The 16,628-nt window shown below is 39.4% G+C and overlaps 1 protein-coding gene across 4 annotated transcripts in view; it reads left to right on the forward strand.

Annotated features, from left to right (window-relative positions):
- The window catches only part of ANAPC1 (anaphase promoting complex subunit 1), a 120,546-nt gene extending 106,127 nt beyond the window's left edge, over positions 1-14,419 (forward strand). For all 4 annotated transcript variants that reach the window (XM_032176513.2, XM_032176512.2, XM_032176509.2 and 1 more), the window contains exons 43-48: positions 703-841; positions 3,026-3,112; positions 4,680-4,775; positions 6,383-6,581; positions 10,973-11,107; positions 14,074-14,419. In XM_032176513.2, coding sequence (XP_032032404.1) covers positions 703-841; positions 3,026-3,112; positions 4,680-4,775; positions 6,383-6,581; positions 10,973-11,107; positions 14,074-14,189 — 772 coding nt within the window. In that variant the 3' untranslated portion in view covers positions 14,190-14,419. The remainder of the gene's footprint in view (positions 1-702; positions 842-3,025; positions 3,113-4,679; positions 4,776-6,382; positions 6,582-10,972; positions 11,108-14,073) is intronic.
- The last annotated feature ends 2,209 nt before the right edge of the window (positions 14,420-16,628 follow it).

Here is a 16,628-nt window from a genome sequence, read left to right on the forward strand (position 1 = left end):
CATCCACAAAAGGAACTTTATTAATCAGTGTTTGTCAGACCACATCTTTTGTTGCATCTCTTTACTATTCTTCTGTTAGAAAGTCCTCCTAAATTTAAGATTATTATAGATAATATATACTACTCACCCAGTGTATTTTGGGTGGAAATAATCACATGCAATTATTTTTGAGTGTTGATAAATTTATACCTAAAGTGGCATGTCAGTTAAGCCTTTAAATTTCAAGGAAGTTTAACAAGCTTGTAAAAGTTTTTATAGTTTGGTCCCAATGTGAATTTTTCCAGACTGTGTGTTAGCTGTTTTCTGTATTGTTCTGTCCTTACATTTGCAGCATTGTTTTCTTCTTGCTGCAAACCAATTAATAGATACTTAGTACCTCATGTACCCCAGGCATAGAGCCAGGGGATATAGGGAATACAAAGAAATGTTAGACAAAATGCTACCTTTGAAGCTCATAATTGAGCCAGTAGTCAAAGTGCCTTCTCATTTAAGTTCCATGAACCTAGACACCAAAGAAAAACAGAACTTTATTCTGGGCTTTCTCATAGGGACTGATTTAATCTTAGACACAGTAAATAATCATTTACCTTAGTGGAAAATGGTAAAAGCTTCATCTCCCCTGAACATGGTATTGGGAAAACACTGTTTCCAGCCAAGAACTGCCAATAATACCTTATATTAAATTCATTCCTTTTCTTTCAGGTCCATCCTTTCCAAGGATGGGGTTTTATATGTTAAACTCCGGGCGGGTCAGCTCTCCTACAAAGAAGATCCAATGGGATGGCAAAGTTTGTTGGCTCAGACTGTTGCTAACAGAAACTCTGAAGCCCGGGCTTTCAAGGTAGTATTACTGATTGGTAAAAACGGAAAGAAATAATTCTAAATTGCTGGCTTCCTCGCCCATTGCTATAAACTTTAAAGGTGGATCTGCTTTCTTTTTCATTGTTGCAGATTGTAAAGACCGACTGACCGTGGCTCTGTTTGCTTTTTATGTGATGGCCATAATAAAATATAATGAATATAAAATACTGTATATAATAAGTAATATATATATAATAAAGTAAAATACTCTAAGTTAATGTTTACATTTAGCAGCAAAGACAGTCACACCATATCTTGACACTGTAACAAATAGTTTCGTGATTTTATTATTGATCCTCAAATTGGTGAAGATTTACTTAATTTCATAGCAAAAATAGAAAAGGAGTTTTGCAAGCTAGCAATTATTAACTCCATTTAAAAACCACCATTTGTTTCCTTAATCTTGGTGAGGATAAACTGATGACAGATTCAGACTTCTTTTTTTTTTTTTTTTGAGACAGAGTCTCGCTCTGTCGCCCAGGCTGGAGTGCAGTGGCGCAATCTCGGCTCACTGCAAGCTCCGCCTGCCGGGTTCACGCCATTCTCCTGCCTCAGCCTCTCCGAGTAGCTGGGACTACAGGCGCCCGCCACCACGCCCGGCTAATTTTTTTGTATTTTTAGTAGAGACGGGGTTTCACCGTGGTCTCGATCTCCTGACCTCGTGATCCGCCCGCCTCGGCCTCCCAAAGTGCTGGGATTACAAGCGTGAGCCACCGCGCCCGGCCCTCAGACTTCTTTTATTAGTTTGCTTTATTATTTGCACAGTACTTGACTGCCAGTGCAATAGTGTTTGAAATAAGGAAATAGTTATGATAAATGAGGGTAGGAAACAATCTCATTCCCCTGGCGGGGTCAGCACATATTTTGCTCTATATTCTTGACTCAGATAAGTTTCCAACACAAGAAATTTGTCCCATAATCAGGCATTAATACTTCTGAATTTAACTTCAGTTTTCTGTAATTCCATGAGCAAATGTGTCCCTGCTGGTGGTACAAAGTAGAGTAGTCTAAAGTAGTTAGGACCCTAAAGAATAATTAGACGGCAAAAGTGGGGCAGACGGACTGGATGAGTGGCAGCCAGAGGACTGAGTTAGCATCCTTTGTTCAGAGACAGCAGTTTATTTTAATTCAACTCATATTTCATTTTAGTCAGTTACTTATGACTGAGTCTTTATAATGGTTCCCAGGATTGAAATGTATAAATAGTTCCCAGGGTTGACATTGGTGAATTTTGTTTGGCAGTATTCAGTAAGTTGTTTATGAAATACTTTTGAAAGATTTTTGGACACAGTTTAACTTAAATTGTAGTATTGCTTCTTCTAAAAATTAGAGCATATCCCAAAGACTCTAACCCAATGTGTAAAGAAAATAGATACATTTAGACTTAAGTTTGAATGAAGAAAGTATATAAAAATTGAAATCTATCTCAATTTCCTGCCTACTGGAGTTCAGAAATAAAATATAAACCTCAGTGGAAAATAGTAATACCTTCATATTTCATTTTCAGTCTTGAGCCTTCAATGATATTTTTTCCCAAGTTTAAAACATTGTGGTAAAATGCACACAGTTTATTGTCTTAACCATTGCAAGTCACACTTCAGTAATACTAAGTGCACTCACATTGTTGCGCAACCATCACCACCATCCATCTCTAGAACGGTTTCATCTTGCAGACCTGAAATCTATACCTGTAACAGTAACCCCTCATTCTACTTCCCCTAGTCCCTGGCAACCACCATTCTATTTTATGTCTCTGCGATTTTGATTATACTGAGTACCTCATATATGTGGTTTCATACACTATTTATCTTTTTGTGCCTGGCTTGAGTGATGTTCTTTTTTCCTTACCTTTTCAGTAACAATTCTAGTTTCTGGTAGGCTTTTTAATTAGTCAGTGAAGGAGGGAAAAGCTTTTTTTGAATGAGTTGTGTAAACAGGAAGACCTGTTTGTTATTGGCCTTTTGATAAATTAGTAGCTCATGTTAACTTGTGCAAAAGCTTCTTGTAACTTCTTAGCAGAACAGGTCGATGAGGCAAGTTTGCACCATCTGGGTTTTTTTTGGAATGGGAGGTAGAGTTGTTAGAACTGCGTGTATTACAGTTTAAGCAGTAAGGAAAATAATCTTTTGTTATCTTATAATGTTGTGGTTGTTTGTTTTTTTAGCCAGAAACAATCTCAGCATTCACTTCTGATCCAGCACTTCTGTCATTTGCTGAATATTTCTGCAAGCCAACTGTGAACATGGGTCAGGTATATATTCTATGGTTTGCCGAGCCCCACGACTAGAATTTGTTACTATTTCTATGCATGGGTCACCCAAAACATCTGTACTATCTATATCTATCTTTGAGATTGATGACATGCGTCAGTCACATGGGGTGACTTTTGCTTGGCACGTATAGATTTGCATAGCCTAAAACTGTTAAATTCAGCAATTTTCTACCTTGATAGAAGAAACAACTTAAAATTTGTGAGACATTAGTTTTGAATAGATGATAATTTCTGTCATCTACAAGAATGATACCCATTCATATTCTGCTTTATGTTTTCACTGTTTACTACCTTTCCCTTAATTTTATGTAATTTCATTAACTGTCTCCTCTGTATATTATAACCCTTCTTTTTATTGTTCACACACCTGTTGCCTTCAAGATTCCAAGGGTGCTTAGCAGATTTTTCTTTATTTTTTTGGTTTTTGTTTTTTGAGACAGGGTTGGTTTTTTCTGTTGCCCAGGCTGGAGTGCAGTGATGTGATCATGGCTCACTGCATCCCTTGACCTCCCGGACTGAAGCCATCCTTCCACCTCAGCCTCCTGAGTAGCTGGGACTACAGGCATGTAGCCACCATGCCTGGCTAATTTTTTTTTAAAGATTTTGTAGAGATGGAGTCTCACTATATTGCCCAGGCTGGTCTTGAACTCCTGGGCTCAAATGATCCTCCCACCTTAGACTCCCAAAGTGCTGGGATTATAGGCATGAGCCACTGTGCCTGGCCCAGATCTTTGACTTAATCCACCGTAAGACAAGGAAAGATTGGATGTGGAATTAGATATCTAGGATTGATAGCTTGTTGTTGTCTACAAGTGTATATGGCCTTCAGAAAATTTCTCAACCTCTCCAAAATGTAGTTTCCTCATTTCTAAAAGTGATTATAATAGAACCTACCTTACAGTATTGTTTTGAGGATTAAGTGAAATAACCTTCCCCTCTCTTATTTATTGAATCTTTACTCTATTGGATACTCTGCTAATACTTAAATGTCATTTAATTATGACCCTGAGGATAGGTATTTTATTATTCTGGGCTTACAGATTAGGAAACTGCCACTGAGAGATGTCGCATGCCCAAGATCACACAGCTAGTAAGAGCTGGGCTATGTACTCAAGGTCACGGGTCTGTAATAAAGCCCATGCCCTCCCTTAACCCCAGCTGGACTTGACTCTGCCACCTCTCCTAAACTTGTTCTGGTCAGTGTTTTCTTTCTTGCAGCTTTGTTACTCTGTTTTCTTTCTGGATCCTACTCTTCCTAGCCCAACCCAAGGCATAGCTCTGTGATGTCCTATCTACTCATTTTATCCTAGTTTGATCCATTCCTCTCTCCTGTAGCACTTACTATCCTTAACTGTCTCTTGGGACTTAATTTTTTTTTAATTAATGTTTAATGTTACATGTGCTATGGCTTTTTTAAAAGATTGTAGTGTTACTTTTATGTCATTCATTATAAAACTTAAGAATGGGCCATAGTAGTGATATACAATTGGTTTTTGAATTGATTTTGGAATATACTTTGTGCTACAAAACTTCTGATTTTCTGCAGAAACAGGAAATTCTGGATCTCTTTTCTTCAGTACTCTATGAATGTGTTACCCAGGAGACCCCAGAGATGTTGCCTGCATACATAGCAATGGATCAGGTGTGGATCGAAAAACCTATACCAATTCTGGTGAAATTTGTCCTGTAGTTCAAGTAACTCACTGAATAGTGTGGTAAGGTTCCTAGTGTCCTTCCTTTTAGTTTCCCATTTGCTTTTGGAAATTTAAGAAAGGAAACCATATAAAATTTGAAAGCTCTCAGAAATCCGAAAAGCTTGGGCTTTATGTTGACAGGAGTGCCCCTTGGGAGGCCGGCTTCCTCTAAGGGTTCCCCTTCCTCCCTTTTGTCACTCCTGGCTAGGAGAGGAGGAGAGCACTCCCTCCCTCTCTCCCATTTTATTCTTGCCTCCCTCCTGGTAATGCCTCTTTGTAGAAGTCTGCATGTGAGCAGTTAGTGAACAAACAGAGCCCTAGCGATGGCAGTACTGTGAAATTAGACCTATATGATGAAGCTTGCAAGATGTTACAGAGTCCATATGTAGTTATCTAGGGCGTTGGAGTTAATTTTTAAATTTCTCTTGTTACTGCTGTTTTAAAAGAGCCTAAAGGGGTAATGCAGAAAATTATGCTTAATAATGTTCTTAAAGGATCAGACCAATTTATTCACTTATAGGCAAATTAGTAATACATATGCCTTTTCAATATTATCATATCTTTCAGACCCAGATTTGCAGTTAAGCCAAGCCAGTAGTTTTCTAACCTGGCAGAAATTTGCCTTGGTATCTTAAAAATACAGATCCTCTAATTCCATGCCTCATCTATTGAATCAGAATTTCTGGGGTCAGATCCAGAATCTAGTTGTAAACAGCTCTTTAAGTGAATATAATAAGTTCACAGCTGAGCATCCGAGACTCAGCGTCTAAGAGAAATAACCTTTAATGGTAAAAATAATTTGCTAAAAAGCTGAATGGAGAAATATATTTAGTCAGAGGATAATTCCCCCAAACCAGAAAACATACAGTGTTAAGTAACATCATTAAAAACCAAGTTCCAATATAACTAAGTAGGCCCAGAATGCCATTATTGTCTGGAATCCACCCTTTTTTGGTTGGAAAGTATGGATATATGGTATCCACGCTGGCACTACTTCTCACAGTGCCTCTCTGTACAGCAGCCAATTAACAAGTTGTGTTTTTAAGTTGCTGGCTGAGAATGTGTCTTTTTACTCTCTGAACCCTCATACCTTTACAGTCATGGGCAGGTCTTTATGCATGAATATCTTCTCTGGTTGCAGCTGTAGTGACTTGCAGATGGATCTCAAGGGCAGTATTATTAGTAATGTTCTTCTAGCCCTCTACCCCCTGGGATCCCTGCCGTGTCATTGTACCCAGCTTGAGTTTCCCAGAGGTGACTGGCTGTGACCTTTTGGGTCTTGGTTATTCGGAGCTATATAGCCAAGAATGAGCTCATTCACCTTTGTTACTTTTCCCTGCAAGCTGCTCATGTAGGGCCATATTGAAGGAGGTGAGCCATGCACGTGTACCCAGTGATGGCTCCTCTGTGGGCAGACTGCATCAAAACACAGAATGGATCTCCCCCTACACTTTATAATTAGGAGCCACATTTAAAGAATACTCAGTCCACAACTCTGATGAAGAGACAGAGCACTCTTTGATTAAATAGATTGTTGTCCTCTTTCCTCTTCAAGGCTATAAGAAGACTTGGGAGAAGAGAAATGTCTGAGACTTCTGAACTTTGGCAGATAAAGTTGGTGTTAGAGTTTTTCAGCTCCCGAAGCCATCAGGAGCGGCTGCAGAACCACCCTAAGCGAGGGCTCTTTATGAACTCGGAATTCCTCCCTGTTGTGAAGTGCACCATCGATAATACCCTGGACCAGTGGCTACAAGGTAATAGTAGCATTGTAGCATAGTGCTTTTGTGCTTTTGAGATACATTCGGTTCAGGCTTTTCTGTTGTAACTTTTTTTTTTCATTGGTAAGCAAGATAAATCTGAGTATAAGCAAGAATGGCTATAGATTTAACGTTTCTAGCTAGATGAATTAGACTTTGAGTATCTACTTTAGCTTCTTTAGAAAAATACATCTGACCCAGGCAGATAATATTTATAGCATTTTAAATACCACTTGGCGCTCAGGACCTTGTTCTCTCTTCCCTAGCATCAGATCACGTTTCCTTTTCAGTGCCTCTGTCTCCTGTTTCCTAGGGGTGTGGCCTGTCGCCTTTCTGAGGCCAGCAGCCATCCTGTTTTTGTACTGGCACCCCATGTACATGTAGAACTTGACGTGTGCTTGCTGAATGAGCTTGTTGTACCAACTCAGTTTTGAAAACCTGGGACCACACAGCTATGTGATGTCACAGTGGTGGCTTTCTATCAGCAGGATTTGTGATTGCAAGGAAATTGTAGTTACTCATTAACAGTGTAGAAGTGATTCTGACTTACATGAGGCAAGTGATGGGGCCTTTAGATTTATGGAAACGTAGCTTAGGTGTTAAATACACCTGAAACTGATTTTCAGGAGTAGACTCCTTGATCTTTTCATTCTTTTTAGTTCGTTCAAATGCTCCCAGTAAATGTCTGACAGTTGCTTGCTTTGGGTTAATACTAACCTTAGTAATAGTAGTAGAAACAATTCTTGCTTTGATTAGTGAAAACTATTAGTAATCAATAGACCCTAAGTGTTTGAATATAATTCAGTTTAAAACTATCCACCTGTAACACTAGAAAATAAATTTCTGAAAAAAATTAAATTGTAAACCAGGTTGTGAGGGATATACTTGGAAAGCCTGATTTCAGACTCTCCATGTTTATATTTAACAGCTGCATTCTATTTGTCATTTCCTGTTCAGATTCAAAGATCATATAGCTTCAAAATTTTTTTGATAGTCATTTTTATCCTCATTTTTGGGGAAAAACATGTTATTTCAAAAGTTTTGGTGTTTCGTTTTTATTCAATTTAATCACCTATGGCAGACCTTTGCTATTGATAAGAAATACTTCCTTAAATCTTTGCAGATTCACTGATTTGCACATTTCATATAATGTATGGAACTTTGGCAGTGATTAGAACATTCTCTAAAACAAGGCGCTGATTGTCTTGTTGCTCTTTAGTGCATTTGGTGGTTTCCAGCATTGCTGTCAGCCTCCATTGAATTTGACTTGCCACTCAGATTTATCAAAAATTGTTTATTTTCTAGTGAAAAACTAGAATTTTTTTTTTTTTTTAAAAACCTCTTAAATATGCGGTCTCCTCTCTTACAAGCACTAGCAGTTGGCATTGGGGTAGAGAACAATAAATTAAGTGAAAATTGGAAATTGCATTCATATTTGTGTGTAAAAATCACAGATGCATATGTGGACTTTCAGGGTCACTCACTAATAACTCATTAGATCTGAGATAACCCATTAAATCACTACACTAATCTGAAAATGTAGCCAATTTATATTATATAAATGTTGGTTGTTTTTGGTTTTTTTTTTTTTTTTTTTGACGGAGTCTTGCTCTGTCGCCAGGGTGGAGTGCAGTGGCGTGATCTCTGCTCACTGCAACCTCCACCTCTTGGGTTCAAGCGAGTGTCCTGCCTCAGCCTCCTGAGTAGCTGGGATTACAGGTGCATGCCACCACACCCAGCTAATGTTTGTATTTTTAGAAGAGATAGGGTTTCACCATGTTGTTCAGGCTGCTCTCGAACTCCTGACCTCATGATCCACATGCCTTGGCCTCCCAAAGTGCTGGGATTACAGGCGTGAGCCATGGCGCCTGGCCTGTATAAATGTTTTGTACAGCATTTATCTCCTCAAATTATAATTTTGGGCAAAGAAAGCGGGTTTCAAGTTTAAGAACTTTAAAAAGTTTTATTAACTTTTTCATATTTTGTTATGGAAATTTAAAGAATATATAAAGTAAGTAGACTAGTGTAATAAACCACACCACCAATTTTAGTAGTTGCCAGCATTCTCCTATTTTTGTGTCATTTGTACCTTCACCCATTGCCACACTCAATTTTCCAAATTGTGTCATTTTACTTTCCCACCAGCAGTGGAGTGCAGTGCAATTTTTGGCATTGTCCTTTTTTTTTTTTTTTTTTTTTTTTAAGACTTGTCAAGTGCAGTAGGAAAGCAAAATAAACTGAAAGCAAGCAAATAAAAACAGAAACCAATGAAACCAAAAACAGAAAAACAATAGAGAAAATCAGTGAAACAAAATGCTGGTAGACATGAGAAAGTCATTGAAGAGAGGCTGAACCACCATGCTCTCCTTCATGATGAGCTGTTCAAAGAAGAATCTCATCTGTTCTCCCTTAACCTTTCTCCCTCTGCTGCCTCCCGCAAACCTAAATGTTTCCACCTCCCAGTAGACTGACATCCTCACAACTGTGTTCAGTGGAGTCTACAGTTTTCATCTCACTCCATCTCTACAATGGTGAGGCTTTTAGCTACATTTTGCTTCTTGAAATGGGCCTCCCTTGACTTTGTCACAGCACACTTTCCCAATTTTTAAAAAAAATCCTGTTTAAAAATTCTCAGTATTTGTCACCATTTCACTGTCATTCCTTTGCTGACCGTTTTGGAAGTCATCCTTGCTCCTTTCCCTCCTTCCCTTCTCCCCTCCTCTGCAATAGCTGACCCATTGCTGAAGCCTTTCAGTCCTCATCATAGATATTTCTTGAATTTATCCACATTTTACTACTTCTGCCTAGAACAGAATGATTATTTTGTGCCTGGACCACTGTTATAGCCTCCTAAATAGCCTCCTTGCTTTTTCTCATCTCCATTCTAACCGTCTCAAGTTAACTGACAGAACAGTCTTTTAAAGAATAAACTGATGTAACACTCCTGCTTAAAGCTTTTCAAAGGCTCCTGATTCAGCTATGAAAGAAATCCCTACAGTGTGGCACCAGGACCTGTGTGACCTGCAAGGCGCCTGTTTTCCTCGACAAAGCCACTTTTACACCACTTGCTCCTCACACCACCCTGGCCCCTTCCACTTCCTCAAAAACACTGAGCTCCTTTTCACTGTGGGGCCATTGAATATGCTGTTTTCCCTCCCTAGAACCTTTTCCTCTCATTCTTCACCTGCCCAACTCATATTTATCCATGCAGCCTCAGTTTTAATGACCTTTCCTCCCAGGCCTTCCAAGACCACTCTACCTCAGGCAGCTTTCCTGACATCTTTAGCCTGCCCGCTCATGCTCTCTACCTTTTTTCTGTATCAAAATGCCTTTGTTTACAAGTAACAGAAGGCCTGACTTAACCTGCCTTTAAACAGTAAGGACACAAGTATGCCTGTGTTATTAGAAGTCCGCAGGTAAGGCACGTAAAGGGTCATCTATTTCCAGTGTCTTCAACTCCATTTCTCTGAGGTTCCATCAGCTACATTCTGTGCCATGACTTTATCCTCAGTGCATTTTTCGGATGGTAATCAAATGGCTGTAACATGTTCACCTCTAGCTCAGCATGATACTCAGAGAAAGAATAGAGTTGCTTCAAGGAGCTTTGTGATGAGAATGAGGGAATTTCTTTCCCTGGAGCCTCCAGCAAGCTTGTCATTAAGTACCTCCTCAGGTTTCTGGCTCAAGTTGCATCTCATGCACACCCCTCAATCTATCCCTGTGGCAGAGAATGTCTCTTATTGAAAAAATGGCCTGGGTCTGCCTGTCTCTGAACTAACACTGTATCAGGAAAATGGGATTGCCTTGATCACCCTAGATCAGTGATTCTCAAAGTGTGGTTCATGGAGCAGCATGACCTGGGAACTTGTTAGAAATGGAGTTTTTCTGGCCCCACCCCAGACCTACTGAATAAGAATCTCTGTGCATGGAGTGGGGCCCACTCATCTGTGGTTTAACAAGCCCTCCAGGTGATTCTGGTACATGTTAAAGTTTGAGGACCCCTGGCCAAGACTAATAAGGATCTAGTTCTGGAGCTGAAGTCAGTCCCACCAAATATAATATACAGTGGAGGGTAGGGTGTGACAAGGGGTATTTCAGGGAGACAACCACAGTGACCACTGCACCTTTATAGCACTCATCACAATTTGTAATTATGCATTTGTTTGTGTCATTATTTGTGTAATATCTGTCTCCCCCAACAACACTCTAAACTCTACAATGACAGGGACTCAGTCTAGCTTGTCAGAGTAGCCTCAATACCGGCTATAGAACCTGCTTTGTATATGCTAAGTGTTCAATAAGTTCTCGATGAAAAAGTAATAGAAGATATTTCTTGTGCCTCTCAGTTCTGTCATCAGTTGGTTCAGTTCCATTTGTTTCTCTCACAGTCGGGGGTGATATGTGTGTGCACGCCTACCTCAGCGGGCAGCCCTTGGAGGAATCACAGCTGAGCATGCTGGCCTGTTTCCTCGTCTACCACTCTGTGCCAGCTCCACGGCACCTGCCGCCTATAGGACTAGAAGGTAACTGCATATCTAAGTCTTATCTTCAGTACCTCTGTTACCTACCCCTTTATGTTCTAGTTTCTCGGTAGTTACTGTCCCTAGTTTGACTTTCCTCTTCATTAATGTTGCAGTGTCATTGTTAGGGACTGTTTTGGAGCAAAAAAGAAAAAATATATCAACTTTGTACATGAATAACTTTCATTTTTATTCAGAAAAGGATGGATTCTTCTTCACAGAGCCCCAAACACTGGTCTATACTAATAAACTAAATATTCCATATTATTCTTTACTAATTGATTTTTTATTAAAGCTATTTTTCTTTATTTTCTGGGTTTTCAGTTGGGTTTTTTAGAATCACATATAATCTTAATTTCTAATATTACAAAGCTTTACAACTAACAAATAACCTAATTTTGTGTTTGAATTTTTTATAATAGTTTTAAAAATTAATAGTGTTATCACCTGATTATATTTTTCAGAATATAGAAACAGATAAAAAAAATTGATCCATTAAGCTGAATACTAAGATATAATGAATTCTAAGCACCCAATTTTTTTGAGATTCTCAAAATATTTTTTGATAAGGGCAAAGATTGTTCCATTTAATCATTTAAACTTGAAGTTTAATTACATTACTAGTTTTTTGCTGTTTTGCAAGCCTCTGATAAAAGTTTACTATCTAGAGACTTCTAGTTATGGCCATGATGGAATTGCTTGTATTGGACTCAGTTGCCCTCAAAAACAAACATAAAAGCTAAGAAAAAAAAATAAGAAAAGGGAAGTACAACAGGGAGAGCTTTATATTCACCCTAGCTTCTCCCCCAAAGGCATTTGCCAGTTCATAGTACAAGAAGTAGCGTGCCAGCAAAAAGCAGCAATGCTGCAGGGCTGAGGAGCCAGAGGTTGGGTTTGTGATTGCCCAAGAGCCTAGAACTTGAGGAACACAGTCTCAGGCAGGAGAGAACAATAGAAATCATAACTCAGACTCTGGATATACCTTTCCCTTGAGTTACTTAATGAAATTTTAGCCTTCATATACATGGGATAAGACTTCAAGAGATCTAGCAGAAGCCACAAGGCCAAAAATGTAAGCAAAAATGTCAGCAGCAGCATAGGACTGAGGAGACAAAGGGTGGAATTCAGCGCTTGTTAAAGTGAAGTGGCTCTGATCAGCATCCCAGCTCCTCAGGTGAATTAATACATGGCTAAGCCCTAAGCCTGCTCTAGCCTAATTTTAGATCTGGTCTGCTTCAGTTTCACTCCAAGCAGACTTGACCTACAATTAGCCTAGAGCAGAACTAAGGTGATCTGTGTGCTTTCTCCCCACCTGACAGAAGAAAATGTAACCTTCATAGGAGAAAGAAAACATACCCAGAGCCCCCGCAATTTTTAGTCTACAGCATTCAGTGTTGAATCAAAAATTATGAAACATAATAGTAATAATAATGAAACAGATAATAATAGAAACAGACCTATATGTGATTCAGATATTGGAGTTATCATACTGGGACTTAAAATAACTATGTCTAATATTTCCAGGGAAATAGAGAGAATGATAGGGAATTTCACCAGAAACCTGGGGTCAATAAAAAAGAGTTAAATGGAAATTCTAGAACTGAAAAATATAGTAACTGAAATGAAGATCTCAGTATTGGATTATTTGAAGTGAACTGGAAGACACTTATCTGCTGGAAGACAAGTAGAAAGTAAACAGACTGAAGCACAGAGGGAAGAATGGGTAGGAAATACAGAGAAGAGTACAAGAGACACGTGGAAACCGTGAAAAAAAAAAAATCAGACATGCATGGAGTTGGAATAAGAGAATAAGAGGAGAGAAAAAATGAGTTAGAAGCAATATTTGAAGAGACAGAAGCTAAGAATTTTGAAAAATGGTGTTAAATATTAACCCACAGTGAACCCTAAGCAGGATAAATACAAAGAAAGCCATACCTAGTCACATTAATAGTGAAACTACTAAAAGGAAAAGGAAGACATTTTAAAAGTATGGACTTTCTTTTCAGGCCAGGATGGACAAACAGGGTTGTTCAATGGTCAACTGTATTAGAACCAGTAAAATACCAATTAGATAGTAATTGAAGGTAGACAGGCACTTTTGCACATTATATTTAAATAATTATATATATATATATATATACACACACACACACACACACATATATATACATATATATAAAATTAAACAATATTAGTAGTTTCACATGTAGTTATAGGTCACTTTCTGAAGTCTAGAATGGGTAAATCCTGTCAAATCATATACAGGTTGAGTGTCTTTAACCTGAAATCTAAAGTGTTTGAAATCGAAAACGTTTTGAGCGCCAACATGATGCTCAGAGGAAGTGTTCATTACAGCATTTTGGATTTGGGATTTTTGGATTAAGAATGCTCAGCCGGGGCTGGGTGCAGTGGCTCACGCCTGTAATCCCAGCACTTTGGGAGGCTGAGGCGTGCGGATCACAAGGTCAGGAGATCGAGACCATCCTGGCTAACATGGTGAAACCCCGTCTCTACTAAAAATACAAAAAAAATTAGCCGGACATGGTGGCGGGCGCCTGTAGTCCCAGCTACTCGGGGGGCTGAGGCAGGAGAATCGGTGAACCCAGGAGGTGGAGTTTGCAGTGAGCCAAGATAGCGCCACTACACTCCAGCCTGGGTGGCAAAGTGAGACTTCGTCTCCAAAAAAAAAAAGAAATCTCAGCCAGTAGGTGTAATGCAGATATTCCAAAATCTAAAAAAATCCAGAATCCAAAACACCTCTCTTCCAAAGCATTTTGGAAAAGGGATACTCAACTTACATTACAGTGTATTAAGGAATTTCATAATTTTAAATATTGTCTTTGGATAGTCATTTTCAAAGGGAAAAATGCCTGTTTTAAACATGATTGTGTTTCTGAAGCTTCCTTGAAAGGAAAGGTATGGCTGATTTGATTTAGAGATGTGACCTTCCCACCCCATTTCCATTTTAGGGAGCACAAGCTTTGCTGAACTGCTCTTCAAATTTAAGCAGCTAAAAATGCCAGTGCGAGCTTTGCTGAGATTGGCTCCTTTGCTTCTTGGAAATCCACAGCCAATGGTGATGTGACCGTGTCTGGTGGTGAACCTTCCCTGAAACGTGACTTCTGCACAAAAAACGTGACCAAACATCAAAGCTAAAGCAATGTTTATAAAGTTTTATGGTATAACTAGGGGGAAATGAGCTGCACAAACCTCAATGTATTTTAAATCTGTTGCTGTCATCATTAACATTATATGATATATAAAAGCAAGTTGAAATTTACTTTTGTAAATAAAGTTTTTGGTTTGTTTTCAAAACTCTTGATGATTGCTTTAGTTTTGGACTTAGAGAATAGAGCAGGGGTTGCTGGAGTGAATATTGATTTTTAAAGTCTTTGAACTGTGGTGGTATAGGTGAAGTGACTATGCCCCAAAATGCGAAGTATTAAAAGAAGCTATGTCATAAAGTTTTACTTTCTGTGGCAAAAGAGCGCTTTAGCATTTCCTCAGATGTCACAGTTGGACTATCTAAAATAAGTTTGTACTTCTGGTGACAATGCCAGACATTCTCATGATGTGATCACCTTAAACAGGAGAAGGAGATTTTTGCCCTCAGTTGCTCAACATGAAGTACTGTGGACTGAATTGTGTCCTCCCAGAATTATATACTGAGGCCCTAATCCCTGTGTGACTGTATTTGGCAATAGGGCATATAGGAGATTACTAAGGTTAAGTGAGGTCATCATAAGGGTGGGGCCTTAATTCAGTAGAATTGGTGGCCTCCTAAGCAGAGGAAGAGAGATTTTTCTTTCTCTCTCTGCCATGTGAAGACACAGTGAGGAGTCGGCCGTCTGCAAGCCAAGAAGAGCCCTTACCAGGAACAGACTTGGCTAGCACCTTGATCGTGGACTTCCAGCCTCCAAAATTGCGAGAAAACACATTTCCGTTGTTGAAACCACCCAGTCTGTGGTGTTTTGTTATGGCAGCCCAGGCAGACTAATACGTGAAGCCTGCTCTAAATAGATAAAATAAGAAATTACTACAGAGGGCTCTTTAGAAATTGTATTTAAAAACAAAACAAGACAATCCGTATTTACCTAAGTTTTACAGAATGTACGTCTGTAAAAGGAGGGATTTCTGGACTAGATGATGATGAAAAATGTTCATATAAAGGCACCTCCAGCTTCGAGTTGCCAACACAGGAGGAAGAATGCTCCCTGCTGTTCAGATGCTGATATGTGTCCTGTGCTTCCTGGATGGCCAGTGGGATCATAAGCTGGTAGAAGCAAGATCTTCATCCACTGACTTCATATTTCTTCCGCATCCTGAACTATGGTGTTTGACTTTAAAAATAAATTAAAGCAAATAGAAATGTTTCCATTGAGATTTTGGCAAAAACCCACATGGCATTTGCCTCTGCCGAGCAGACTTGGAAGGCATGCACCTGGAGGCCAAGTGGTTTTCTCTGGACTCTCCGTGTCCTTGCATTTGCGTGGCTGCCCTGAGGACTCGCTTCTTCCTGGATGTGAAGCAGAGGCACGATGGGGCTGACTGAGAGGCTGAAATATGCTTCTCTTCACAGTTACATAGTTTTCTTCTAATTAAAAATAAATTTTAAGTGGTGGATTATGAAAATTCCATTTGAATCAAGATTTTAAAAATTTAATATCAAACCAGTTGTTACTGTCTTCACTCTCCATTGTTTACGATTGTGTGCTTTTCCCTGAATAAAGAATGACTGGAGAGACATTAGTTGTTTGCACACATATTAACTCATACTTAAGGGAGAACAGCTTTTAGAACATTGTTGATAAAAGCAAATTTTCAGCTTTAAAAGAGAGAGGACAGAAAGACTGCAGATGGTCTGGAAGCAGCATTTTTAGGCCGCCTGATTAGCTAGCAGGGAGCAAAGGGGAGGCTGAGAAGTCAGCCCTTGAGTAGGCCTGCTGGATCATCAGATAAATCAGTTTCAGCTATTTCTGGGGCCTCAAAAAATCCTGAGGGTATGGCTGTCACTATCCAGAACCTGCAGCCTCCTTAGAGCCATGGCTCAAAGGGAAGTGCTGCAGAAAAACATTTGGCTGTTAAGTGTTTTGGCCCAAAAGTAGCACACATCATTTCCTGTTAAAGCCTGTTGGCCCAAAGTAGTCACACTGCTCTACTTCATGTGCCCAGGACTGGGAGGAGAGGCAGACACTGGTGAGGATCTTATGCCAGTTACAGCATGGTTCCTAACTTACTAATTCCCTGTGCCCATCTTTTCTACTTAGATAGATAGAAATAGGTATCATTGCTTCCATAGGCATGATTAAAGAAACCATACAATTTACACATACACTCAGAGTGGTGGTTCTTTCCCTAGTAGACGCTGACATCTGCATTCCTCCCTTGCAGGTCTTCTGAAGGACCTAGCAGGAGACTCAGGTTGAAACCCTACAGAACCTCGCCGTGTGCTGCCCAGTCTTCCTTGAATAAGGCCATTTTCTCACCCTTTGTCTAGTAACTAGCTGACTCTACAGCTCATGGT

This window comes from Hylobates moloch, unplaced genomic scaffold (assembly GCF_009828535.3).
Source record: "Hylobates moloch isolate HMO894 unplaced genomic scaffold, HMol_V3 SCAFFOLD_15, whole genome shotgun sequence".
NCBI classification, from domain to species: Eukaryota; Metazoa; Chordata; class Mammalia; order Primates; family Hylobatidae; genus Hylobates; species Hylobates moloch.